The 26028-nt window shown below is 42.6% G+C and overlaps 1 protein-coding gene across 7 annotated transcripts in view; it reads right to left on the reverse strand.

The window, feature by feature from the left end:
* The window catches only part of add3a (adducin 3 (gamma) a), a 93167-nt gene that overhangs the window by 25419 nt on the left and 41720 nt on the right, over positions 1 to 26028 (reverse strand). For 3 of the 7 annotated variants that reach the window (XM_047579470.1, XM_047579471.1, XM_047579469.1), the window contains one exon: positions 7341 to 7585. In XM_047579470.1, coding sequence (XP_047435426.1) covers positions 7341 to 7535 — 195 coding nt within the window. In that variant the 5' untranslated portion in view covers positions 7536 to 7585. Of the gene's footprint in view, positions 1 to 7340; positions 7586 to 12461; positions 12867 to 26028 lie in introns of those variants that run through there. The other 4 variants (XM_047579473.1, XM_047579468.1, XM_047579475.1 and 1 more) reach the window with 2 other exon arrangements.

The raw sequence follows: 26028 nt of genomic DNA on the forward strand, positions 1-26028 counted from the left end.
CTGATACTTAATTATCGCTCCGTGGTTGCAACATTTTCTTTTACTTCTTATGATCACATTCTCTGAGGGATGACAGAGACTTTTCTTCGAATTACAACAGGAACTTCCTTTTCTTCCAATAACTTGTCTCGTGACACATGCAGAGACGTTTCCTCCTGTTGCAGCTCTATTGTTTCTGCTGCGTTTCTAATGCAGATGAAGGTGACACTTAAACTGCTGTACGTCATCCTGTGGGAAAGAAAGACAGGAGTTTTTATGAGCCTTTGGCCCGAAGCCGCGCTGCACGCCCGTGCTTGTGTCCTCCTTTAAGAAATCCGCGTAGCCCCCCGATGGTTTCAGCATTACCTCACACAAACTCCTGTCCTCCCGTGACATAATTCTTGGTGTGGCTGTGACTCACTCCAGTGCACAAAGTGAATGAAATAAATGTGGTTTTTAATTTCTGCTCACATAGCAAACAGAGGCTTAAAAGCAGCAGTAGCTCACACTGGGTGAAGCTTAAACTGGGCTCTGAAAGTTGAATATCAAATGTCGGGTGCTTTAAAAAAGGCCTCAAGACTTTCCTGTTCAGACAGGCCTTTCCAAATCGCTCTTAACCTCCACAGACTCCTTCGTTTTTATAGAAGCTGTTTTTAAATCGTAGTTCGTAGTTTTATTGTGTATTCTGGGTTTTTATGTCGAGTACTGCTTTAGGATTACATGCTCACACCTAAAAAAAACTGCATCACAGCTCACCTGGAAGAACATTCTTCTTGTATCTTATTACATTCAGCTCGACTGGATAGACAAACACAAACTAACTACAGAGGTTGAATGATACTCTTACAAAGATAAATGAAAGACTAAAACGTACACTCATCCTCCTAAAAGGCAAACAGACACGGAGGCCAGGTGAGGCCTGTAATTTCAGACACAGCTTCCCCAGTTACATCAGCACAATGCCGCTCTTTCAAGGCACCAATGTGACAGCGTTACAAAGTGGAGGGGTGTCTGCGAGTCGGAGAGCTTGCCAATGCTATTGATCCCCACACATAATCTTAGAGTCTGCGTCAGGGAAATTGGTCCCTGACTCCAGCTGCATCGTCTCTCTGCTCTGCATAAACTCTCTGCCCTTTTTCTTGCACTGGTTCACCTCAACAGATGGGAAAGTGTATGGAATCATTCAGAGAAACTGTGACCTTTGGAACTCTTTTAAGTTTCTTAATGAATGTGATGAATGGGAACTGTGTTTGGATTCATGTACAGTCAGTACATAAGAGTATAGTATAGTATACTACGAGATATATATCAGTTCTTATTACTCACTCTGCAGTGTTTCCCCAACCATTATATTAGGGAGGTGCCCCCCACCCCCCCAGTGGCACCACCCACCCCCTTGGAAGTCAAGATAATTTCATTTAATTACATTTTCTATACTGTGCAAGATCAACAGGCCATTTCAAATGACTTCTCCTAAAAGAAGCTCTGCCCTGATTCGCACTCACTAAGACACGTGCAACACACACAGGTGAACACACTCTCACCAGTGGACAGAGGCCGCGTGCTAGAATATGTCACAAATGTACAGTTCAACAGTTAAAACAACTCACTGCTGTCATTAAAAGAAACACGTTGTCCACAAGAGGAGGTGTGGGTTTGCTGTGTGGGTCACCTCACAGGAAAGTCTCAGCTGTAGCATTAATTCTGTAAGGTTGACCCGTTGACTTTCTTTGTGTCAGTCCAGTGGTAGACTGGCGACCTATCCAAGGTGTACCCTGCCCCGCCTCTTGTCCAGCGTCAGCTAGGAATGTTTTCCAAGGCGCTTGCAACTTGGAGATGCAACTTGCATCTACAGACAAGTGGTATTTAATAACAGATAGACAACAGGAGGCATTAATCATTAGATGTGGCATTAAAGACTGAGAAAGGAGGTGAAAAGGAGGCGAAGGTGGCTCTTAATTCCTGTATCAGTGCTGATCATAGACTGTGTAAAGACGGACGGCGGAACTTCTCCCAAAAGAGAAGCCAAAGCAAGTAGAGCTCCCCCTAGTGACTGGATGCATATGTATAGGTCATAAGGCCCGCCTCCTTCTTGTTAGTGGATGGTACTTGGGCTGAACTGAAACACTAAAATACATGTCAAATACAGTTTATTCAAGGATGATTTCAGTCATTCTAGGTAATTAATGTGTTTTTTAAGTTTATTTTGTTTAGTTATTTGACACTATAGAGACAGGTTGTGACATAATGGCAACCACCAGGTCCCCCTCTTGGACCATACTGCTCTGACTCTGGGTCCAAAGTCGCAAGACTGCCCATATCCTTGGGAAAATACCATCAGTTTGGCCAATGCAAGGAAGTGGGGACACGCTGTCCATATTTATACAGTCTACGGTGCCAAGATCCCTCTGCCACAACAGACTGACGCATCGCCAACTTCTGATTATGTTTATGCACTTGTTTCATTGACATCAAAACCATCCTTATCTTGGTCAGTGAAGCATTGGTCTCAGATCTTTTGAGAAAAGGAACCTAACACGTGTAAGCTTGTTTCGCCCCTCAAGAGGAATCTTTAGACTTTTGCCCCGACATTTATAAGCCACAAAGTAACATTTCACTCTGTTGCTCTTCAATCCCGAGGGCACCGCCCCACTGCTGGAGGTTTAGCTAAGTTCAGTACCCAAGAGATATTGTAAAATACCAAATTGCAACACAGCTGCCAAGACATGGCTGAGAGAGGAAAGGTGGTGGGTTTCAGAAAGACTCTCTGGAGTGACTTCAAATACTAATGCTCTATCAAACAAGACCTTCAGGACTTTGAGAAGAAAAAGGGAAAACATAATAGAAAGCAGCCGTGACATTTGCCTCACATGAGGGGGTTCTCAGCAAAACCCACCAAAGCACTATAAATTATCCACTTGTGTTTTCTGGAAAGTGCATTGGGGGTAGGGGGTGGTGGTGGTGGTGGTGGTGGGGGGGGGGGGGGGGTCGCTTCCTCCGAAAACCACAGGACGAGTGCAAATGAGGCTGAGAAAATTTACCACTTGGCATCAGAAAATCATTTCAAGGGACGGCGAACAAGCCGTGCCACCAGCTGGAGGATTGCAGAGAAGAGGGGAGGAGAGGAAAAAATACTGGCCGGGAGGAAAGCAGGATGAGCAAACACACTGAAAATAGAAACAGCACGTGGACATACAGCTAAAATTCAATTTTCGTCTGATTTAATCTTATGCTGCAAATGGCCTTTGACCTTTTGGACTGTGTCTGGAGAAAACTGAGTAACAGCAACTTGGTTCCCAGCAGTTAGAGAGAAACCACAGAATTTGATGAGAAATTAATATGATAACTTTCCAACAATGACATCACGACACTTGGATTTACAGTCAAACTGGTTTCTAAGATCCTTCCTGCATATGAAATGCAACCTCAAAGTGCCTCTCAAACCACCTTGAGGCAAATTTCAATCTTTGCATGTCAAATAAAACAGTCTTCATGTTAAATGACATAACCATGAAAGCTTCCAGAAAGATACTCCTCTTCTTTTTCTTTTTTTCTCCATTAATTAAAACAGACTGACACATATGTCCAGTATGGGAACTTATATCTAAAAGCAGCAGCAGTATGTTTCCTCTTCAGTGGTTTTTCATTTAATTTGCTACATGTACATCCACTTCAGATAATGCTGAGGGTATCAAAAGCAGCACAAAGGTTCAAGGTTTCGCTGCAGCCTTTGACTTTTAAAGGTAAACACAGCTGCGTGAATGAGGCGAGTGGATGAAGTCAGCTGAGTTGAGTCAGTCTCTGCCTACAGTCTATATCGGTCGGGCTTAAATACAACCTGCCATCTGAGCAATAGAAACATGTAATCTAGAGCCGCCACCAGACCAATAACACTGGAATGAAAACAAATAGACGCAGTAAGGAGAAAGAGAGGCGGAAAGGGAGGAGGAAAACAAGAGAGGGGAAGAGAGTCACGTGTGTGGACATCCAACCGGTGACACTTGCCGAGCAAAAAGAGGAGGAAACTGAAAATGCCGTGTCCAGCTGGTGCCACATGCTTGTTTTTGTTGTTGTAGATGAATATCAGCCACAACAACAAGGGCACCCAACACTACGCAAGCCATGGGGAGCCACCTGTCGCCGCTGACTGAGAACTGTCGGGCAGGAATACCACACAGGACATTGCGTGACCACAAGTTTAACACACAGGCAGTGTAACAAGCTCACACACACTGTAATGTAGTAGTTGTAAATAATGGTGTGGGTAACCTGTGGCCTCCAGACGTTGAGATGACAGTTATTAAAGGCTAAAAAAAAAAAAATGCCTTTGTTAGTCGACACCAAAACCATTTAGTGAAAAAAATGGTTAAAAATAGGAATGCACAGATGGAAGTCTCTAAAAATACTGATGTTTTGTTGTTGTCTTTTTGTACCAGACCAGCAAATATTCATTAAGAAAAAAAAAACACTTTTCTTTGGATGAGCACAAATTCAATCATACAATTGTAAATGGAAAAAACTAAATTCTGCTCTGCCCCAAACACCCTTAACATGCTATAAACCCACTGCACCAACACAACAACTGACGAGCAAAGTTGGCGGGACTCAGACACGGGTTGTAGACAGACGTACAGGGAGCAGGGTTAACCTGAGGCTGGGCTAATGCCATGGAGCTGGCTGTGGATGTTAGTCTCGTGCCTGATACTGACTGTTTGCTGGCGTAATGTTAGCTTGAGGTTGTTAAAGCGTCACCTTAACAACAGTCTGAGGGTACAAACCACTGATCTGTTTTCCTGCAGGGTGTTCACGTTTTAAGCAACGTTTTAAGCAACACAACTAATAGCTGGTTTCCAAATGAGCAGCCCAGAAGGAGCAGTAGTTTAATAACTTTTACATAATTTTTTTTATATTACATTATATATTTAATATAAATACAGTGCATAATTCAGGAGATCTGCATCAATACACTGATCTGCTGACATCTACAAGGAACAGGCCAGTGGGAGTCAAAAATGTGCATCTCAACTGATATATACGTACATGCAGTAAATGGATGCATTTCATTTGTCTTGCACTGGTGCCGTGAGCCCTTGGCCGTTTGCTTATGAAATTATTGATTCACAAGGCTCACAAATGAGACGACAGCTGTCTCTGGTTAACTCCACATGTCCACATGCTGATATGGACACACTGGAACCATCTGTGCCAGACGCACCACAGAAAAATCTCAGTGACGGTCGGCCACAGACGCTCAATAATGGCCCAGCAGTGTCCTGCAGGCAACTGTCTGCTTAGAGCCGGGGCCCTTAAATGCACTCACTCATTTGCTCGGCCATAACTGCACTTGCGGTGCTCTCGCAGAGACACATTCGCCGACACTAACAGAGTATCAAGTGGAAACCTGCATCAGCAGCACCACACTCCTGCCCTTTCAGACATCTGGCACAAAGCACGACATGCCAAGAAAGCCGCACTTGGCATGTGCAGAATGCAGATCACATTTAAAGCTTAAAAAAGCGCGGGCCAAACCGCCAAGCCACTACTACTAAATATCAGTCACACACGCACACAGGCACTTCCAGGCTTGTGTTACTGTACTTGCGAGGCATGCATTGACTATGCAATGTCTAACTTTGTCCTTTAACAGAGTTTAACTTTAAATCCATCCCTGCTTACTGTCAAACTCTTAAGGCAATTCAAAGTACAAGTGCATACAGACGCATTCACACACCTTGCACTCCCATCCCACTGCAAACATCGAGGAGCACTTCAGTGAGAGGTCGGTCTTGAGTCAATACGGCAGAGTAAATATTCGGCGCGTAGGCTGAAAGGCAGCAGCGTGTTGTAAAGTCTCCACACAAGGTGACGCAACTGTTCAAAGGGCACAATTCAAACACTAGGCTTGGACAACAGTGTGTCGTCTTTATGTGAGACCATGAGCTTCACTCGTCTGTGAATGCATGAGCAGAGCGGAGCCACTTTTACAAGACTTGTTAAGTGTTCAGTTGTGTTAAGATGCAGAGTCTAGCATCAAATATAAAACAAACCAATTCAGATGGAAAATGTTCAGCAGGTTTTAAACACCCCTCTCTGTGTTTTGTTGAACTTTTTCAGTATTTGGACTGCGTCAGGATCTTGGCACAAGTTGCAGCCAAAAGTAAACTAAGAAAAAAACAGAAACAAAAATCCCAACACTATGTTTACAGTACCTGATCACCTAAATAATTAATACGTAGGATCAGCAAGGGGAGCGAACCTCTGAGTGGCAAAAAGAGCAGAAAAATCTATAGCCCCAGGGAAAGAAAAAAATCAAACAACAGCATTACTGGTGTTGGCTGTAGTTCGGCCATAGAGTTGTTTACTCCTGCAAAACCTGACCCAGCAGGAGCGCTGCTGGCCTGGAGTGCGCTTGGAGAGTTTCAGCAGCGAGCCAGAGCAAGGGCGTGGTAGCTGGGATATTAGGGTTTTAGCTGACGGCTGACTGCTGTGATTTCGCGGGCAGTGTCACAATACCAACACAAGCACTTGCACACAAATGCACGTGATGCACTACATTGTTGCAACTTGTTTTGAAATCACTTGATTTGGGAACAATAACTGACAAAAAGAGAAAACAGGAACCAATTACTCAAACAATTAGTCACTGAGGAGAAAAGCTCGTCGATTGCAGCAAGTCTTCTGTCGTCATGAACTGTGATTTGAAAAAACATGAATGCCTTGTTTCGTCAGGAAAAAACGACTGACAAATAAACTTCCCTCCACCCATTTGGAGAACAAACTTATGCTTATCTCCTGGGATACAATCTGATTCAGCACACAACGAATAGCAGGTGGGGATGACCACAGACAATCGGCCAGTTTTTCAAAGATCAAAGGAAGAAAGGCAAACACACTTGTGGTCACATGTGCATACGTGCAGGCAAGTCAACAAACCGATGCAGAGAGGAGTAGGGCATGCAAATCCAGCAAAGAAAGACCTGAGCCCTCAATGGACTCACATGTTGTATGGTGATCTAATGTACGGCTCCACCCTGAAGCCTACCACAGCTTTCATCCATGATCAACATGTACAAAATGACGTAACTGTGCAGAGTACTGTGTCTAGTGCTGCACACAAGACCCATTCCCATATTTTCCCGCCTGTTTGTTGACTAAAATCAGGGATCAAGCTCTTCTTCCCCAGCCATTTTAGCAGGTTATCGACCGACAATTAAAACCTGCTCTTGTGGACAATGTCCCCCAGTAAGTAATTGCAACCTCTCCATTAGCCCAATCTGTTCACATTAAGAATAATCTTTATTTTCATTGTAAGTTAGTATTCTTGGTATGGGTTATATATTCATCTCCTTGGTTTAACTTACGGGGCTCTGTAGTATCTGTGTGACACGTTTCTTCTGCTCCAGGACATTAAAGTCTTGTCGGAGGTCAGGCGACATGTTCCTGGCCCTGATGTACTCCGGATCGTTGACGTCGATCCGGTCGAAGTAGCGCTCCTTGTTCCCCCCGCTGGCCGGTGGAGGAGTGGTCACCACCTCCTGATGGCTGTTCGCACTCATGCCTGCTTCACGTCACTCGTTTGCTCTATGGCTGCCGCTCTGACTTTCACCTGAGAAGCAGAGAGGCAGGAGGGTTAGAATATGTGCGTCGAGATGACTTGCAGTTTCCCTGTAGTGCATGAAAATGAGTGTGGTCACCAGAACAACATCTACAGCAAATGATACCAAAGCCATTATAAAATGTGCGATGCAAATAATGGAGGAATCTGTATGCAAAGCAGATTGTTATGTTGTCTTATTCCTACTTAAACTATTACCATGCAAAGCCATAAACTGCTGATTTCTTATGTCACGCTATCATTCTTTCAACTAATGTAACATTGTGATATGAGTAGCTAATAAAAAGCCTTCAAATCTAGTAGAAAAACACCTGGCATGGGCCAATCTAATTTACAGACCCGTCCTCGGACCGTACACACACAAAGTCTCACTGTGTTCCTCAAAGTGGAAAAGAAGTGGCCCCGTGACTGCAGATATAAATACTAGTATTTTCCTGACAGTAGAGTTTTTTGCCATTTACATAGAGCCGGGTCACACTGACAGTCCTCCAAACACAATGTACACAAAGGACAGCAGAAGTTTTGTTTGAACACCCAGGCCTTGACCAGCAAGGTAGTTTACTCCCACTGTTCGTTCTCAGGTCAGCTGGCATGACAACAAGCATTCAGCAGGATGCAGAAATCTCTACAGTAAAAGGAACAAATGCAACTGACCTTCTCTAGGCTTTGTTGTCAGGCCAAGAAACACAGACAGTAGACACTGAATACTAACATCAGATCTAATATATAACCTCCGTAGAGGCGACGGAAAAAATCAAATAACAGAAAACTACATCTTCCAGGAGGCCTTGCAGCCCACGTAGCTGCTGTTGTAGCAGCGAAGGATAAGCCGGTGGTGTATTAGGAGGAGGCGGGCGGGGCTTGTGGGATCGCTACCAGATGGTGTTTTAGCTTGGACAGTAGAGGAATGAGAGCAAGAAAGAGTTTAGGAAACGGATCCCGCTGCTTTCCGTCTCCAAAAGGCCACTGGTCATCTCACAGCAGAAGGGCCAAATATAGCAGTCACTCCTTGTCTTCCCGGTTAACCTGCACTGCTGTCGACTCGGCATGGTGGGAGACAGGGGCTGGGAGGGGTGATGTGAGTTTGACATATGCTGCTAAGCTACTCAGTCGGGTCAAATGCCACTTAAAAAGATGGTCGAGATTAGGAGATAGACACAGAGCTCAGTGGACAGAGGAGTCTCGCTCAGACCACACAAAGCTAAAAGGAATCCTCATAGAGCATGGCCTTAGTTGCTTTCATGTTTTTTCTCATGACCACACTTCTCCGCTGAGTTGAGGTTTAAAATTTAGCTTTCCTAACGTTCTCAATATAAATACACAACACCCTAATGAAGGATTACCAATGGATCACTAATCAAAGCTTCCTTTTTGATTGCCCATGTTGTAATAGAATAGACTAAATGTTTTCTAATGGAATATCTCAACAGGTGTCTTTGATTTTCAATTCATCTTAATGAAAGCACCATCGTCTCTTCTATGGGCAGTCACGTGTTCAGCGCCCAGCTCAAGGGCACTGCGGGGCAACGCTTTAGTCCGCTTTTTTGAATTTCCGGCTGCTTCTCCATCTCTGCAATTTTTGAATCGATTGTTTTGGATCAAAAAAAAAGAAAAAAAAAATCAGTGATGTTATCTGAGGAGATTTGGAGACATTTATACGACCCGCGTAGAAATTTCGCTGAAATCTCGCCGAACACAGGTGGCTTCAGTTGCCAGGAAGTAGAAACAAAAATGAATCCAACTAGCAACAAAGCACCGACTAGCGTTTGTTACAGTGTGTCAGACTAACAAGCGCACACGTATAAATGGCTCACACCTCTGTAATTTACGGTGTCAAGGTCCTGCAATATCCTAAAATAAACATCTTTATAGCGGGATAAAAACAACACTATATACTAAAATACTCTATTAAACAAAGAGTATTTCCTATCTGTTCCAACCTCTGAAATTCATTGAGAACGCAGGAAACCTCTCACTCTCTCTACCTGATCCCTCTAGTAAAGCTGTGATTTATACCACAGAAACAAATGAAAGCCTCCAAAAATCCTCCGTAATTGAAGGCAGCTGGATAGGGCAGAGTTATGTAACGTGATAGTGAATTCATCCTCCTGCCTGCACTGTTCTGCTAACTGGGAAGTTGTCCACAGAACAAAGTGGGATACGTCAAGGTCTGCACAAAATCATGACTTGGCAATGAGGGCAAGGCTGTGAAAAATGGGGGCGATTTAAATTCCACGGACATGTCTCGCCTTATGTTCACTTCTCTCCCTTGCTCTTCCCTTTTCTCTGATACAAGTTTAATAACAAATCAAAAAGTATATTAAGAGCAAAGAGAGAAAGCATCTACAGAATGGGTGATTGACAGTCGAAGCTCATGCCTGAAATTTTGCTGAATGAGTGGAATTCTGTGCAGCCGAACACGACAGCTGTAGCCTCCTCACCAAAATAAAGTTGCACCCCCGCACAAACACACACACACACACACACACATCAGTGCACCATCCCTGCTCTGTCATAACTCCAGCCGTCCACAGCATGAACTTCCACCCCCCCCTCCCGACCTCCCTCTGTCTCTCTCTCAATAGATTATTGTCCTCGTCCCGAACCATCTCGGTGTGGTCACATCCAGAGAGATCGACGGTTTGGGGGGGTGAGAAAGGGGGAGCGCTGCTTTGTGTGTGCATTTGATAGTGTCCACAATTAATCTGAGTAAGAATGAAAGCTGATTCTCACAGTACAAATTCAGATTTCATGCCTCACGGCAGATACTCAGATTTTTTGGATGAACCACACTGAAGCTCCTGTAGAACGCCAGTTCAGACGGAGTTAGTTTAGTCAGAACAGGACACTGATGTATCGTGATTGATTAAGCGCCACATATGTGTGGCTGATGGTCGAGGCTGTGTTTATTGAAGGGCGCTAGACTGTGGCCGCAGCCTAAGGCAAGGTGACCACAACCCATCACCCCACAACCTTTGGTGACCCTCGTCTCTCAGCCGCGTTCACCACCACCAACACACACAGATGTCTTCATCTGTGGGGGAGCCGTCCTTAAAACCCCTCTAATAGTTAACAGTTATTTAAAGGCTGACCCTAAAACCAATAAACCTTTAAACAAGACACAGCTCAGTGTGTTTTTTGTTAGTTGTTACATGATGAATGGCGTGGGTCGAAGACCTGTAACCTCCATCCAGCCTGACTTCAATCATCAGGTAAAAACAGGCATGAGAAATGAATGAAAATATAAAAGATAATGCAGGATTTTAAGTTACTGTGTGTGATGGCCAAGCGTAAATGCATAAATGCAAAAACATGTATATTTAGGAAGAGAAACTAGGGGTGCAGCAGTATGTGCATTTGTCCTGAACTGTTTGGCACGCCCTGCAAGCTACACAATAACTGGAGAAATGTCCTATTTCCTCATTTCCATGAAATGTCAAAGACTGCCAGTTCCAACTTATAGAGCCTAAGTTGAGCACAAAGAAAAACAGCAGATTTATTTTCTGTTGATTGATGCAACAAAGAGATTTTTTTTTAAAGATATAATCTGTACCCACAAGTAGTCATTATCTTGCTTTTCAGTCCTAGTGTATTAGAGCATTTATATACTGTATATATTTAAATTAAAAGAGAAAGGATGACGCATGTACTGCTTATTTGAATTAACCGAAGAAACGGATGCATGAGTGCTCTCCAGCCTCTTTTTATTCTCTTACTGTGCAGTAGCTCTAAGACAGTGCATAATGCCTCAGTGCTCCTCTGACATGTGGAGCTGTATAGCCAGATAAGAACCTGTGGCTCAGACAGAGCACAACTCACCGTCCTCATCTGCCGACAGCTGGCTAATCTAGAAACCTACGCATGGATCTGCTACTGCATCTCTGTCTGGTGCCGCCGCTCCGGTCGGCTTACATTTCTATTCACCTCTCTATCTCTGCTCATTGTTCTCTCTCTTCACCTTTTATTTTCTCCTTACAAACACAATAGAAAGACACAGCAGAGAAAAGGAGAAAGTCACAATATGGGTGGACATAAATAATAATCAAACTCCACCCACTCCACTCACACACACCTCATATCTACATCTCGCCTCGGGAAGCTTCAAAGCCTGTGTCTCTTCTAGCCCCTAAAAATAGACAAACAGCCTTTTGGGTTGTGTTACAACCCCAATGGCAACAATGCCAGGAAAGAATCTCTATGGTGGCTAATTATATCCACACACACTGTAAAAGTCAGAGCGCGCACCGTGACCTGTAGTGTTGATGCATGCACACGTACACAAACATAAATGGAGGCTGTGGTGTGCTCCCTGCGTGACAGGTCTAGCAGTGAAACCGAAGCGTGCGTGAGCCAAACGCTCAGCAGCTAACATGACTCTGCGCAGGCTTTACTATGAGGTGAGGGCGCGGGCTCTTTTGGAGAAGGTTTGTGCGCAGGTTGCGACACAGAATCGCCTTCTTCTTTCACATGCATCCCCTTTAATTCACGGACAGTCTTGCGGCGGCAGAGAGCCTCTGCTGTTTTACACACGTTAGGGGGAATAACCACAGCTAATCTGGAGCTCACACTCACTGCACTATTACTGCCAAGCGTGTTTATAGAGCAGGAGTGTGTGTCTCTGCCTGTGTATCCAGGGAGCCGCATGGACATGGAATTCCCCTAAAACTACCAATCACTATTGGGGATAGTAGTCTTTGGAGTCATGCCCCTTCAGTTTCGCGTGGGAACACACAAAAGACAAGTCCTTTCTGGGAATGAATGGGATAAGCGGGGTTCCTAGACGGTTCAAAATACCAAATTCCAAATGTCCAACCAACCAGGTGTACAGATGCAAGAAACCATCACATAAACATGTAACCCAACCAACCTTGTGTCTCCTGTTTGGTCAGTCAATGGGAGAGAACAGGCAGTAGTAGTAGGCAGCAGAGGCAAAACACATGTCTCTGTTTTCCGCTGCTGCTGCTCGCCGTCTTGCGCTTAAATTCCAACAGAGAGAAGCCGGGAGAGACAAGTGAAAGAAAAAGAGCAGGATGGCACTGAAAGTAAGTGAGAGCCAGGCACCCGGTCAGAGAACCAGTCTGTCCACTTGCAGATTTTCCATATAGATGCTCCGCCGTCAAGCTGCCAGCAGACAGCAGATTCTCCTAGATCGCTGCGGACTCCTCAGTTGTCCCGGCGTTCGCGAGAGGGAGAGAAGTATCAACAGCTGTGAGTGTGTGTGAGGGAATATGTGTCTCTGGGTGCGTGTGTGTGTGTGCCCTCTGCGAATGTTTGTGTGGAAAGAAGCTAAAGAGACCACGTGACGCAGCCTTAATCCCCCGCCCACTGACTGGAGGCACACACACATAGATTGAGGCAAACACACACACACACAGGCTGCTGGACCAATCAGAGCTCAGGGACATATATAATCACCCCTCCTCCTCTCTTGCACACTCTCTCTCTCTGTCTGCTCTTTTTCTTTGATCCATTCACTTTCTGGTCTATCCCCCACATTCCACAATCATCTTTCTCTCTCTTTATGTCTCTCACTCACACTCCCCGTCACCCCCTCCGGGCGACTGTAGTAAAGGTCAGCGTTTATGAGTTTGGCCGGCAGCAGTGTAACGACAGCCACACAACCTGCTGCAGCAGAACCTGCCTGGCTTCCACTGCTCCTTCTTACCCCACCGAGTGAGTGTGGTCCTACTCTCTGATGGACAGATGACGTAAAATACAAATGCAAAAAGGAAAAGAGCGGACAGTGCGACTTTCAGACTGAAGTCAGAGGCAGCCACAGAACAGATGTCTGCTATTCAGTCTCTTGCTCGAAGCAAATTCTATACATTTTTTCCCTGGCTGATATTTCTGTTCAGATCGACCTTTACTGCTGACTTACACTCTGTTTTACTACAGTTTCACACTTCTCAAAGCCAAAGACACCTAAAGGACTCAATGCACCTTTTTGTTCACTCCACACTGAGACCTGGTACACATTTATAAAATGTCAGATCTCCTGCCAGTGTTGTGTCTTGCCAGCTTTATCTTTAGCTCGTCATTTATAGCCGACGGAAGTTAAAAATTATCCTTACTACAACTATGAAGGGCAAAATTTAAGTAAACAGTTACTTACTAATAAGAAATATCTTATGATAAGTATAAATATGTGCAAAATGTACACACACCACATTAAAATAATCAAATAATCATCTGCTGCCACCACTTAAAAAGTGGATTTTTAACTAAGTCTTGCTTAAATTATTTACCTGGGTAACAGATTTCCATAAACTGTCACAGTACCACTCTCAACTATAAATAAAGCAGTAATTTATAACTACTGCCCTGCCAAGTGGACTTTAAGGATTAGTTCTGCTACATTTTTCTTCTTCTTTGACAGTAAGTGTAGTGGTTTTATTCTAGCTATTTACTTTAGAACAGCCACTAGAGAACAGTTTACATAACCATATACATAGATCAGGCATAACATTATGACCACCTTCCTAGTACGGTGTAGGTCTCCCTTGTGCCTCCAAAACAGTTGTGACTCATTAGAAAATGAATATTTTTCAAAAATCTAGCAGAGGGACACCTGCTTTCCTATTTCAAAATTACACTTTATGAAGAGTTGAAGAGAAGTACGAGGCTGTTTTAATAGAGTGCATGGATTTTGTTGATGACCAAACAATCAGTCAAACGATTTCATTCACATTTAAGATGGCGGCATACATATATTTTATATCCTATATTAATATGTCATTACTGAAAGTACCAGATACCACTGACTACTGATATTTTCATCAGCGTAAGAAATAATGAGCAAATTCCGGGATGTTTTGACATAGAGACGTATTTCTCCCTAGAGTAAGAAAATAAGGTCCAATTGCAAACACAAAACACAATCCAATGGGGAGGAAGCTGAGCCACCACACAAACAGAAACCAAATATTTTCATGTAACAATTGGATGTGGCCCAATTCGCAAGTCACACACGCAGAATTAAAACAAACAATTGCATCAACCAAGATGCCAGTCATATGAAGTCATGATTTATGCTGTTTGCTTTTAGCAGCAGTATGACTTACTTCAAGTTCTATGCAAATTTACAAGTGGATCTCTTACACATACTACATCACACTCATTTAATTCTATAACACTATACACACAGATGTAATACACAGAAGTCATACACAGGAAGGTCATATTAACATCTCCTAGGACCCCTGATTCCGACATCATGGAGCCATTCTTGGTTGATATCAAGCAGCAACCTACCAGGCTGAAAAATAAAACCAATGGTGAACTTCCAAGCACTGTAGTTCCTTGAATGGCCATTTTTTGCGCCCAAGGTAAGTCAGTTCCCACAGACCACCACTATGTAAAATGTCCAACACATAGACCTCCATGTAAAATGTCCAAAAACAGAAACACATACAGTCTGGTGCAAACAAGACTGGGGTTTGTAGCTAATTTCCTATTACTACGATATGATGAGAATTTAGGATGTGGCAGTGGAGCAGTGGGGTGGAGTAAGATCTATCTCACTGAGCTTCAAACCCCCTCTTCAGTGGTGACTCTATATACAGTGAATATAGATGTTCACATAAGGAGAAAAGTAAAAGGATTAAATATCCAGTTTAATAACTCATGCAAGTCACGCAATAAAAATAAAAAAAATATTTCATGGCCTTATTTTCCAATGAACCTTCTTCATTTTTAGTGCCGACTAACTTTTGCACATGTATGTCTTCTCTTTCCAGGCTCAGAGTTAAGCAATCATGTTGTGATGTGAATTACCAACTGTCTCTCTTAGAAAGATTTATGTTGAACTGTCTACACCAATCCCAAGCTGGCACGCAACTATCATAAAGCGTAACTTCCAGTTTCCGAACAAAGATCAGCAGGTTTAAATATCAACAGTCTCTGGCTCCGAGCACTTCGGTAATAAATAGTCGTCGTACACATTGACTGCCTTCACCTGATGGCTTAGATGATAAGGACTTTTTATTTGGACTCCTGTAAGGGAATCTATAATACCACTGGGACAGGTGCCAAGGCAAACCCTTCTAACGACCCAAACTGGAGTTGAAAACCTGCCAATGCAAAACGTTATCAGATCTCTACATTGCTTTGTTTAATCTGAGCAAGAATTTCCTCTTGGTATCAGTTCAAACCAGCTTCTACAGCGGTTGCAGTACAAAGTGGTGAAGATTCGTGCTTGTTCACATTAAACAACATAAAGTACAAGTGAAACTAAATGTGCCAAATGTGTGTCATGAGGACAAATGCATTTTGTAGGTGAGAGAATGAGTTAGTCAGATTTATGCCCTGAATACAGAATGTCTGCTAACCCTAACCCTTCTGACAACATTTCTAATTTGAACCACAGGTGAGAGCTGAATTACCTTCTTTTCCTGCTAGGAAATTAGAACAGCTGTGAAACTTGAACAGGTTCTTTGACTCCGAGCAGCCACTAGCACACAGTTTTACAGCAGATATGAAAGATTGACGCTGTGATTTAGTGGGTGGACAGTGAGGATGGGGACAGAGAATGTTTGGCATTCCATAGACTGGGTCTGGGTGCCACTGGCCGGCTAAAATGGGCCGATTCCTTTAAATGGCATCACATGCATGTGGAGGAAACCACTGTAGCGTTTGCCCAAGGAGGCCTGCAGCTGGTGTGCACCAACAAACAAGAGCTATGAGCCTGCTGATACCACATGACTTACTGTTGAATGCAACCAACCATGTCCTCTGCACAAACAACAATAAAGTTCTCTCTGTGAAACTGCATCGTGAGCAGTGTGTGTAGAAAATAAATCTATGTGTTCACAGTAGCTTGTGAGCAACCTTTTCTTTGTTTTCATCTCTGGTTGAGAATTGTTCTCTGCAGCCCCGTCTTAATGAAAACGTTCTTTAAGTGAAATAATGATGCAGAGATATGTCTTAGTAGAGCGGAGATGTCGAGTCAAAGCAAATATGGTCTCACCAGTATGAGACAGCAGATCAGTCAAGTCCGCTGCTTTATTTGATTGACTGAAAAATCAGAAGATCAATTGTATTAACCTTCATTGGATTTTTTCATATATTCCTAGAGTAGTTATTCAGTCCCATTTTTTATCTGCAGTGCAGTGAATATGCCAAGATAGGACTGGCACTGAAAAGAGACTGGTCTCCAGCCACCATCACCCTCCCTACTGAATGTTGGTGCATCACTCAGCATTTTATTTCTAAGCCTACACACAGACACACACACCATCCCTGGCTGTCACTGCCAGTCCTGACTCAGGGAAACCGAGTTCCATACTCCCCTGCAAAATGTTTAACACAGGATATTGTAGGAAGATAATACAGTGTGCTACAGATTGTAAAACCTGGGCATGTTTGTTAGTGTGTCGGTATATGGAGAGGTTTAGAGCACTCAAAAGGCCGACCATCTCTCTCTGTTTGGACTGTTTTGAGCAGCCAATCTCGACTTTACAATATGTGCTGCAACTTGTATATTATATTATATTATATTATATTATATTATATTATATTATATTATATTATATGTAAAATAGTTAGATTAAATAAGAAACTGTGATGCAAATGTGATTTTATGTAGGGGGCTAAAGCCAAGTGACCCCATCAACCACCTATGGTGTGTCTCACTGGTCGATAACTGCAGACTCCTCTCTGAGCAACAACTAATCATTACCTTGTGGAAACTGAAATTACTGTTATTGTTTTAGCCTGACTGATGTGACACAGCACAGACAAAGTTAGGCCATGAAGTCAAACATGTGCACGATATGCTGAGATCTCCACAAAACACTTATCAAGCCAGATGATTAATGAGGCCTTTGCACACCACAGTGCTCTTAAGTAATCCCATATTCCTGTAAAAGTCATCCCCTTCCTTGACCACCGCGATAAGCTATGGACAAAAACAAAACACAACAGACCGTCTGCCGGGCTCAGTGCACGCTGGTATCCATTTACTGTCAAAGCTCCGCTATCAGCGTTCTGTCAGCGTTTCCCACAAAACGGCGAGCAGCAGCAGGAGAGGGGCGCACGCGTTCACTGGCACTAACTATTCAGGAATGTACAAACATCTGAGCCCATTTCTGGGACCGGTGAGCTTTGTCACAAGAAAGTTAAAATATCTAACTACCCCCTAGGTGGGGGACTGGCAGCTGTGGAACATGTTCAGTTTTTGGTTGTGCGAGAAACCCACTGACATAAGAGTTTTTTTTTTTGTTTTGTTTTTACAGAGCTTGTTTTGACTGCTCTGACTTCAAACGCTGTTTGCCCACATTACAGGGAGATCAAGTTGATCCCTTGAGGACATTACAGAGCCTCGAGACAGTCTCCAAAATAACTACCGGTAATAGCTTGTCACTTCATATTTAATATTTCATCTCGAGTCAACCAGCAAGACAGATCAGACTGATAATTCTCTGTTGGTTCACTACTGGGGCTTTACCACAGACTTTGTTCCTGTGTAATGTTCCAGACAATGTTTCAGGCAGGTTAATTCAGGATTTAAAATGTTAACTGGTAAATTCTGGTTGACAATTGCCAGTCAGATCTGAATGGATGTGGTACATGGAGTTTCAGAAGCTTGAATTTCAGAAAAGCAAATGAAATGCAGAACTTCCTAAAGGTTTAGCCAACTACCAGACTGTCAGTCTGGAGCTAGATTGAAAACGCATCTGTTTGCTATCATCAATAACAGTGCACCTTCACTATATAGTAAAAGTCTCCAGATTCCAGTTGTACATCACTTTTTTATATATTCTGTTGTGTGTACTGCATCATAATATACTGTATTAGTTACAGTAGTCAGTAAAGTATGGTACATGTTGTAACTTATTGTATACGTCACGTCTGCATACACAGTATGTTGAACCTAGGGACGAGGAGAAACACTATTTCACATTTTTTCTGCATGTTTTCAAATAAAGATCAACAGTTTGTGGCAGCGTCAATAAGCCTGACTTGAATCTATGGGACGACTGGTGCTCTTACTCCCAAAGGAGTTCACTGTTGGTCGAAAAGCTTTTGCATATTATACACTTTGTATTGCATAAAATGTGCCTCCTTGCCACCTCTGCCAGCCAGAAAAATGGCAAAAATTGGCTGAAGGGCTGGAAGCACTACCAACAGGGTACAGGACAGAACAAAGCGTATCACAAGATGGTAAATAGGAAATTTGAGATAGAGACAAAAGTGGATACAGGCAGTGAGATGCTGGGAGTTAGGTGGAAACAGGAAAGTCAATATGGCGACCTTTTAGCCAGCAGACTGTGCTTCAAAACCAGTCAAAACCAGTGAAGCCTTAGGGTGACACGTCCATCTTCATATATAATCCATGGTTGCTCTCTGTTTTTATAGCCTTGTATACTGTATATTTCATTCACAGAAGGAGAAGAATACAATGGATTTTTACCATTAGTTTGACTTATATGTTTCTATGTTCATGAGTAACAGATTAATAAAGAAAACAACCAGGAGCAGAAGATTTTTGTGTTGCTGTCATCAGCCTTAAAGACATTGAGGCGAGTGCTGTGAGGCAGCAAGTTTAGGCCCTGTTTTTTTTTTCAACCCTGTAGGCCTTAAAAATGTATCATGTCGCCTTGACATACACATGCAAACACACTTTACAGAAACCTGTAAAGCTGTCACTCCACTGTTTATCTGGCTCTTAACAGCCTGTCTAGTTTTACGCTTAGATGGGAGTGATCCTAAGTAGCCACTAATCCATGTTTGAGGGGTAAAGAGGCATTTAGAGAGCAGCTAATGTGTAACGCGCCGAGAAGCGTTCAAATTCACTTCCTGAAGTGCTGGCTGGTAACAATGCTGTCACTGTCAGAGCTGCTGGGCGAGGAGAAGAAATGCACACACATACAAATACCAAGCAATGCAGGGATGTACTCAAGCGTGAATGGGGAGGTCTGCTTCGAGGTCCAGGTAGAGATAATAAACTTGAATAGATTCAGAGGCAGGCGAGCAAGGAAGCCACACTGTGTGTATTTTAAGGAGTTTGTTTCCTCCTTTGATAAAGATGAAATGTGGCCTAAAAGCGGTGTAGGGAAGTCGCCGCCCAAACCCTCACCTCGGTCAAGTGTGCTATTTCAGGTCAAGATGAATGATCGCAGACAAAGCACCTCAGAGACAGATTGCTTTGTAGCTCCAGGGTTTGTCTACAGAAAATTTCAAACGCAAACAGGATCAATTCTGCCAAATGTTCAATTAGAAATCAAATTTACCCACATGGTCAGCTGCCAAGTGTTACAATCTATTATTAGATCTATTATTCAAATGACTAAATTAATTGACAATTTCACACCACATATTACTTAGATGAGACAAACGACATAAAGGACAGTTGGAGAAATCTGGAGATGGTTTGCTGTAAAAAAACGCTGCATTAAGCATTTCTGAAAGAAACACATGCTGCGTTTCCATTACCCCTAGAAATGTGGAAAACCCAAATATCGCTATAAAAAACTGGAATGGAAACACCTACATTTTGAAACAACTCTCAAATACCGCTAAAACACTTTCAGACGTATCGATATAAAAGTTTATCACAAAAGTGCAATGGAGACACATTTACTGCAGTTTCCAGTCACCATCGTCCCTGGAGATGACACAGGGGGTCATGTGACCAGTTCATCTGAAGTTCAGCTTCCTCAAAGTGAGGGCTCATGTGACGAGAATTTAAGATTATTTATTATGAGATGTCATGGGATGAGACATTAAGAGAGTCACAGCTCATTCGCAGAACACCTTCCAATGGAAACATGTACAAAGCATAATTGCACTTTATCAAAATTTCAGAAATATCGCATTTATTTTGCGAGAAAAATGTAATGGAGATGCATCTACTGATAGAATCTGGACTGAAACCAAAACATTGAGTATCTTTAAAAATGCTTCATCATCTGCAGGTTTGTTGTTAACGCCCGGTATGAAAAACAGGGGTTGAGTTTCCAGTTGGTGTTCATTCAGGTGTATTGTAACATCTTAATCTGTGGTTTTTATCATATGGAAGCCTACTGTAAACAGAGCATACCATACCTCCTGCTTCTCCCACAGCAATCACCGCATATCAGATGACCTCTTACACACACACACACACACACACACACACACACACACACACACACACAATTCCACTGCTAGTTGACATCAAAATGTCAAGCACACCTTGAGTCAACATTATAGGAGAACAAATATTTACGGTAATATCACTTCCTTTTGTTGCAGATGCAGGTTTTCACAAACGTACCTTCATTTATTTGACAGTATGAACAGCGTGATGGGTGACCTCAACTTGGAAGTTCAAAGCAATTTCTTTTTACATATCTCAAGTTAATGACAAACCTGCCTATTTCACGCTTGGCAGTCACGTGCATTACTTCCAACTAACTGTGACATAACAGTGAAAGCAGTGCTCGCGCTAACATAAACTTTGATGAGACAAAAAGACGCTTTGTAGTTTCTCAACCCACAGGCCAATTCCTCTGAATCAAAGCTGTGAAAAGAGAGGTTCCCCTGCTTTTATCTTTGGCACAGAAAGCAGCTGTGCATGGAGCATGAAAGAAGACCTTCAAACCTGGCGAATATGTGTGTGTGAGTGTGTATCACTGTGCCTACCATGTGTGTCCTCAATCCTCATGTGGGTGACCTGACAACACAATATTCAGCATCAGCCAATACCGTTTAGTAGTGTCATTCTGCTCTGAGTTATTTGGTCGTTAGGAATGCACTGGGGTTTCATTTGATTACATAATTTGACTGTTGACAAGCCTGGTGTTTTTGAAAATGGCTGAAACAGGATTTATAGATGCAGTCACAAAAGGCTTGACAGATTAATCGTCCCATGAAGTGACTGACAACATGACAATACAACTTTATCCGCTCCTTAATGTGTCACTGATCCATCATGAAATAGAGCTGAAATCAAGGCTGTTAATGTGAACAAATTTGAGATGTGAATGCAGTTGCACAGAAAACATTTAAAATGATGAAATGCTGGAAATCCTTGTATTCCACACTTCATCTAAGCTAGCTCATGAAAATCAGTATTTTGTAAACTATAATCCTTCTGAAAATCAGTATATAATTATTACACAGGTTTTATGTGAAGTGCTCTTTAAATCTGTTTACAGTGTTCACAAGGGTGAGTTTGAATAAAGACAGTTCATGAGTTGATATGTGTTTTGTGACATTTTCAGAAAAGTAAAGGACATAGAGACAATGGCTGCAAATTAGTAGATTTTTTTTTAAGTTTCTGAACATGTATGAGTAAAGTAAATCTTTTCATTATGCATTTACCTTTACTACACTGAGTTATCCATTCTTGTTTATTGTAGCGTGTTGTTATCTAGTAGTCCTGCTCACCCAGCAACACTGGCGCTCACTTATATTTTACAATGATGTCAAAAAGCCAAGTTCTTTTATTATTGTTACATCTCAGTTAAATTAGCGAGTGAGTCTGACACTGATGTTAGTGTAAACGTGGGCTCATATAAAAAGGATTAGCACAAATGAACCCAAATGAAGATGAATAGAGATGCTGGCTGTCAATCAGCCTGTAATTACAGCTGTAATGAATATAATGACAGGGCCATAGTCACCGTTTAACAGGCCCCCGCTGCAGCAACCACACAAACAAATACAATCCATCCCCGGGTGTCCCAGCTGCTAACTGCTACCGCATGTGTCCTCTGCCAGACGCTGGCTTTATAGCTGGGCAGAGGCTAAACAACGGAGCGGCCTGAGCTGCTCCATGGCTACGCAATCTCGTTTTACAGTAAAGCTGTTTAGCTGAATTAGCTTTGGTGTGAATTACTTGACATTTTCTCAAAGCTCTTTGCTGACATCAATGCCTGATTGAGGGAGACTGGGAAAACTTTGTGGATTCTTTTAGTTTCACTCCACTGTTTTGTTCCACACTTTGATTTGTTCTACAAACACTGTAGAGAGGCTTTCATGGTACCTGTTTAGGATTCAACTCACAGGTTTTCGGCTCGGTTAGCCTCGGTACACTCAAAGCCTCAGCTCCACCAGCACCCCACTGACCACTTATGGCCACTTCTAACATTTCATTTCATCTAAACGTATTGCTCAACGGCACAGCTGCATCTTTCACATCTGTATAAATGACATTTTTGATGCTGGTCAGTCATCTCAAATCACAAAACATGATATATGCGAGCCTTCCACCTTCTACTTACATTATCATGAACACGACTGCAACACTGACGCTAAAGTAAATGATTCAATAACATACAGTATGCATATATACATTGACATGCCCAAAATATCAATCAGAATATTACTTTTTGACATACAGATTGCTGGAAATACAACTAAATAAGTTTTTCCACCTATCTCATTATTTTTACCTTCAATGCTGAGTTCATGCAACAGAAAAAAATCAGTGCAGACTGGCTTTAGTCATCTTTTCATTCACTTCTTTCAACAAATGCATTGTTGATGAAGTGTTTACATGGTTATTAGGTGCTGATATTTGATCAAGGGATTGAATGAATTATAAAAGATTTATACTCCGCCTCTTAACCTGGTTCAAACTGTATTGTAGTTGGGTCAGTTTGTTTTGACAATGGTGTTGATGTCAAGTGTTTTTGCTCTGACTGTGCTAATGTTTCCAGTTATTCTCGTTCTTTGATGTATTTTATGGTCTGTGTTCAAAAAGTTGCATAAAATTCCCAAGGACATGAGGACAAGAATACTCCCTGTCCTGAATTTCAGATAATTGAGTGGCAGTCTCAGGAGTAACAACTATGTAGTGAAGCACTGAGAGGGATTCTGACGGTATTACTGAAACTAAAAGGATCTATATATAATTGGGATGTGCTTTGGAAGGAATTTGTGTTTGATGTTCCATTACAGACAACCGCAGCTTCAAGGAAGAATAGCTTAGCGGTTCATTTCCAAGGCAAATGGTTTCTATGGCGATGACCAATCTGAACATGTGTCTCCACCAACTTACACTATGGATCAATTGACATGTGTGAACTGATAGGTAAATTATCTGTGACAATGGAAGCTTTGAGGGATTTCTGTGCTGCAGGGCTTGATTTCATTCATGCTGGACTTATTTTGTCAAAAAACTCAGGAAACAGTTTGAGAGCCAATCAAGTTACGTATAGAATACTGATCATTTGAAATCAGACTTAAAGCTGCAAAGAACAGGAGACCTGATCATGTGTGTCCACATTTTTTTTTCTTTAATAGACACATAAGAGGTAGCAAGAATCCATCATTTCAAGTGTGCTCTGAGGCACTGCTACTGAATGTGCTCTTGTCCACAATGAATGCAGCGTTTTCATTAAAGACCACAGTCACATGGCGGACCAGCATGAAGGCCTTTAGTACGTTTAGCGCGTTAATGCTTTGGGGAAAAATAGATCTTCCAGAAAAGTTTGTGAAATGAAGCGGAACTTTTCCCCTCAGAGAAAGCAGCATTCTTTTCCACACAAGAGAAGATTTCTTACCAGCGACTCCACTCTCTGCTCTAATAAATGCACATCAACAGTTGGGCTGCGTTCCACGTTTTCACACTATCCGAGATTACCAGCTGTGGAACGTCAAACGTTTGACCCCAGGTGATAAGGTGGGAGTAGGAAGACTACGCACAATATATAACAAGCAGAATAGTTCAAGGGTTCGTAGAGAGTTCATGAACTTCCTTTCCCCTTTTCTAAATAGATGTCTGATAAAGAATTCTGTTCAAAGAAATCGAATTAAGTATCTCTGCAGCGTATGAAATCAAATTATCAAGCAGTTGCTCATTGTTGCTGTTGTGAAATGGAGTTGCACTGTTGTCACCGAGTGCCCCGTGACCGTGGTCAGGCAACGAGGCAAAACAGAGAGCTGGTGAGTGTGTCTGTGAACTATCCATTACACAATCCGAGGAAGCAGACGGATTTGATATGTCAGAGCCCACGTCTGGATGAGGTCATTTTGTGTGAAGCAGAGCTGCAGCCCCATCTCAGCGGCATAAACACACATGTGCACCCGAGCGCGAGCACACAAACAGTCACACACGTACACTGGTTTCTATAGCAACTCCAAACAAACAGTCCGTGCATGTGGTGACCCCACCCCAGCAGAAAGAGGCAGAAACCAAGGGAGCGAGGCAAAAACACATGGACATGAGATAGAGCGCAAGAGGGGAAATGAAAGGATTCTGCAGCTGCATTTGATTCGCTTTATGCAACCTCATAACAGAGACTTTTCCAAATGATGACAAACAGAAGAAACCCCCACTAAGTGTTTATGAATTCCTTTAAATGTCCTAAGCTGGTTTGAACAATTAGCTCCACCATGCACTCACACTCTGAAGCCCAACCTCAGGTCTGGTATCAACAAAGCTTCAAGTGTTAAGACCACATTCCCTTATTTATTCATTTGGAAATCCTTGCTTTCACAAAAAGTCAGAGGAAGTGTGAAACCACCTCATCCCACTGGTATCCCACGGGCCTTTCATGTTACTCCACCACACAGGTCGAAGACATAACACACACTGACCGCACATCAACCAGCCTCACAAAAGACATTTTCATTCAACATAGAGCTCCAGAAACAGCCACCAACAATAGACATGCAGCTTTGTATCAGGAAGCCAAAGGCCGGCTAACGGCTCAGTGAATTCCAAGGTCAGTCAAGGCTGAAGACGCCCACATCCACAGATTATAAGGAAAAAAGAAAAAAAAAAAAAAACTTTTGGCATTGTCCTATGTTTTGAAAAATCCTGCCAAGATAAAATGTTTGTTGTTAGCAAAACCTCATAGATTACATTCCACTAAAGCAATACACACACCTGTGGGTACAGTACATAGAAGATGAAAACACATATGGAGCGTTTTATCATTAACTGTATATACTATGGACAAACCCATCGTGACGTCACCCATTGGATTCTGAACCTCGAAAATGAAGCCCAAAGTGGGCGGAGCTCGTGGTGGCCATGTTGGCTGAGCTTCACTCAGTCCACACTCAGATATTCCAAATATGGGCGTGGGGGTCCTGTTGGGGCGGATCTAAAGCAGCCTGGATGTTAAGACCCGCCCACCCAACTCTCCACTACCTGTTAGCTCAGGATTTTAAACCTTAATAAAAAATAAATTAATGTGTTAGAAAAAAATTCACTCCCCGTACAGTTACAGCGGCTTTTGTACCAGGATGTAAACAGGTTTTGGAAATGCTCTAAATTTGGGCTTTTTAACATTGGTGTCTATGGGGATTTGCTCCCTTATGGAGCCAACCTCAAATGGTTTTATACTTGAATAGATAAAATAGAAACCAGGCTAGATGGTGGGTTCACAATAAAAACACCTTTAAGTGCTGAAAAATTTGGACCTGTGCTACTAATGTCCCACTCAAGTTTTCTGCCATAACAACATGTCCGCTGTGTATAGTACTTTACTTATGCAGAA

Source organism: Mugil cephalus, chromosome 2, assembly GCF_022458985.1.
Source record: "Mugil cephalus isolate CIBA_MC_2020 chromosome 2, CIBA_Mcephalus_1.1, whole genome shotgun sequence".
NCBI lineage: Eukaryota > Metazoa > Chordata > Actinopteri > Mugiliformes > Mugilidae > Mugil > Mugil cephalus.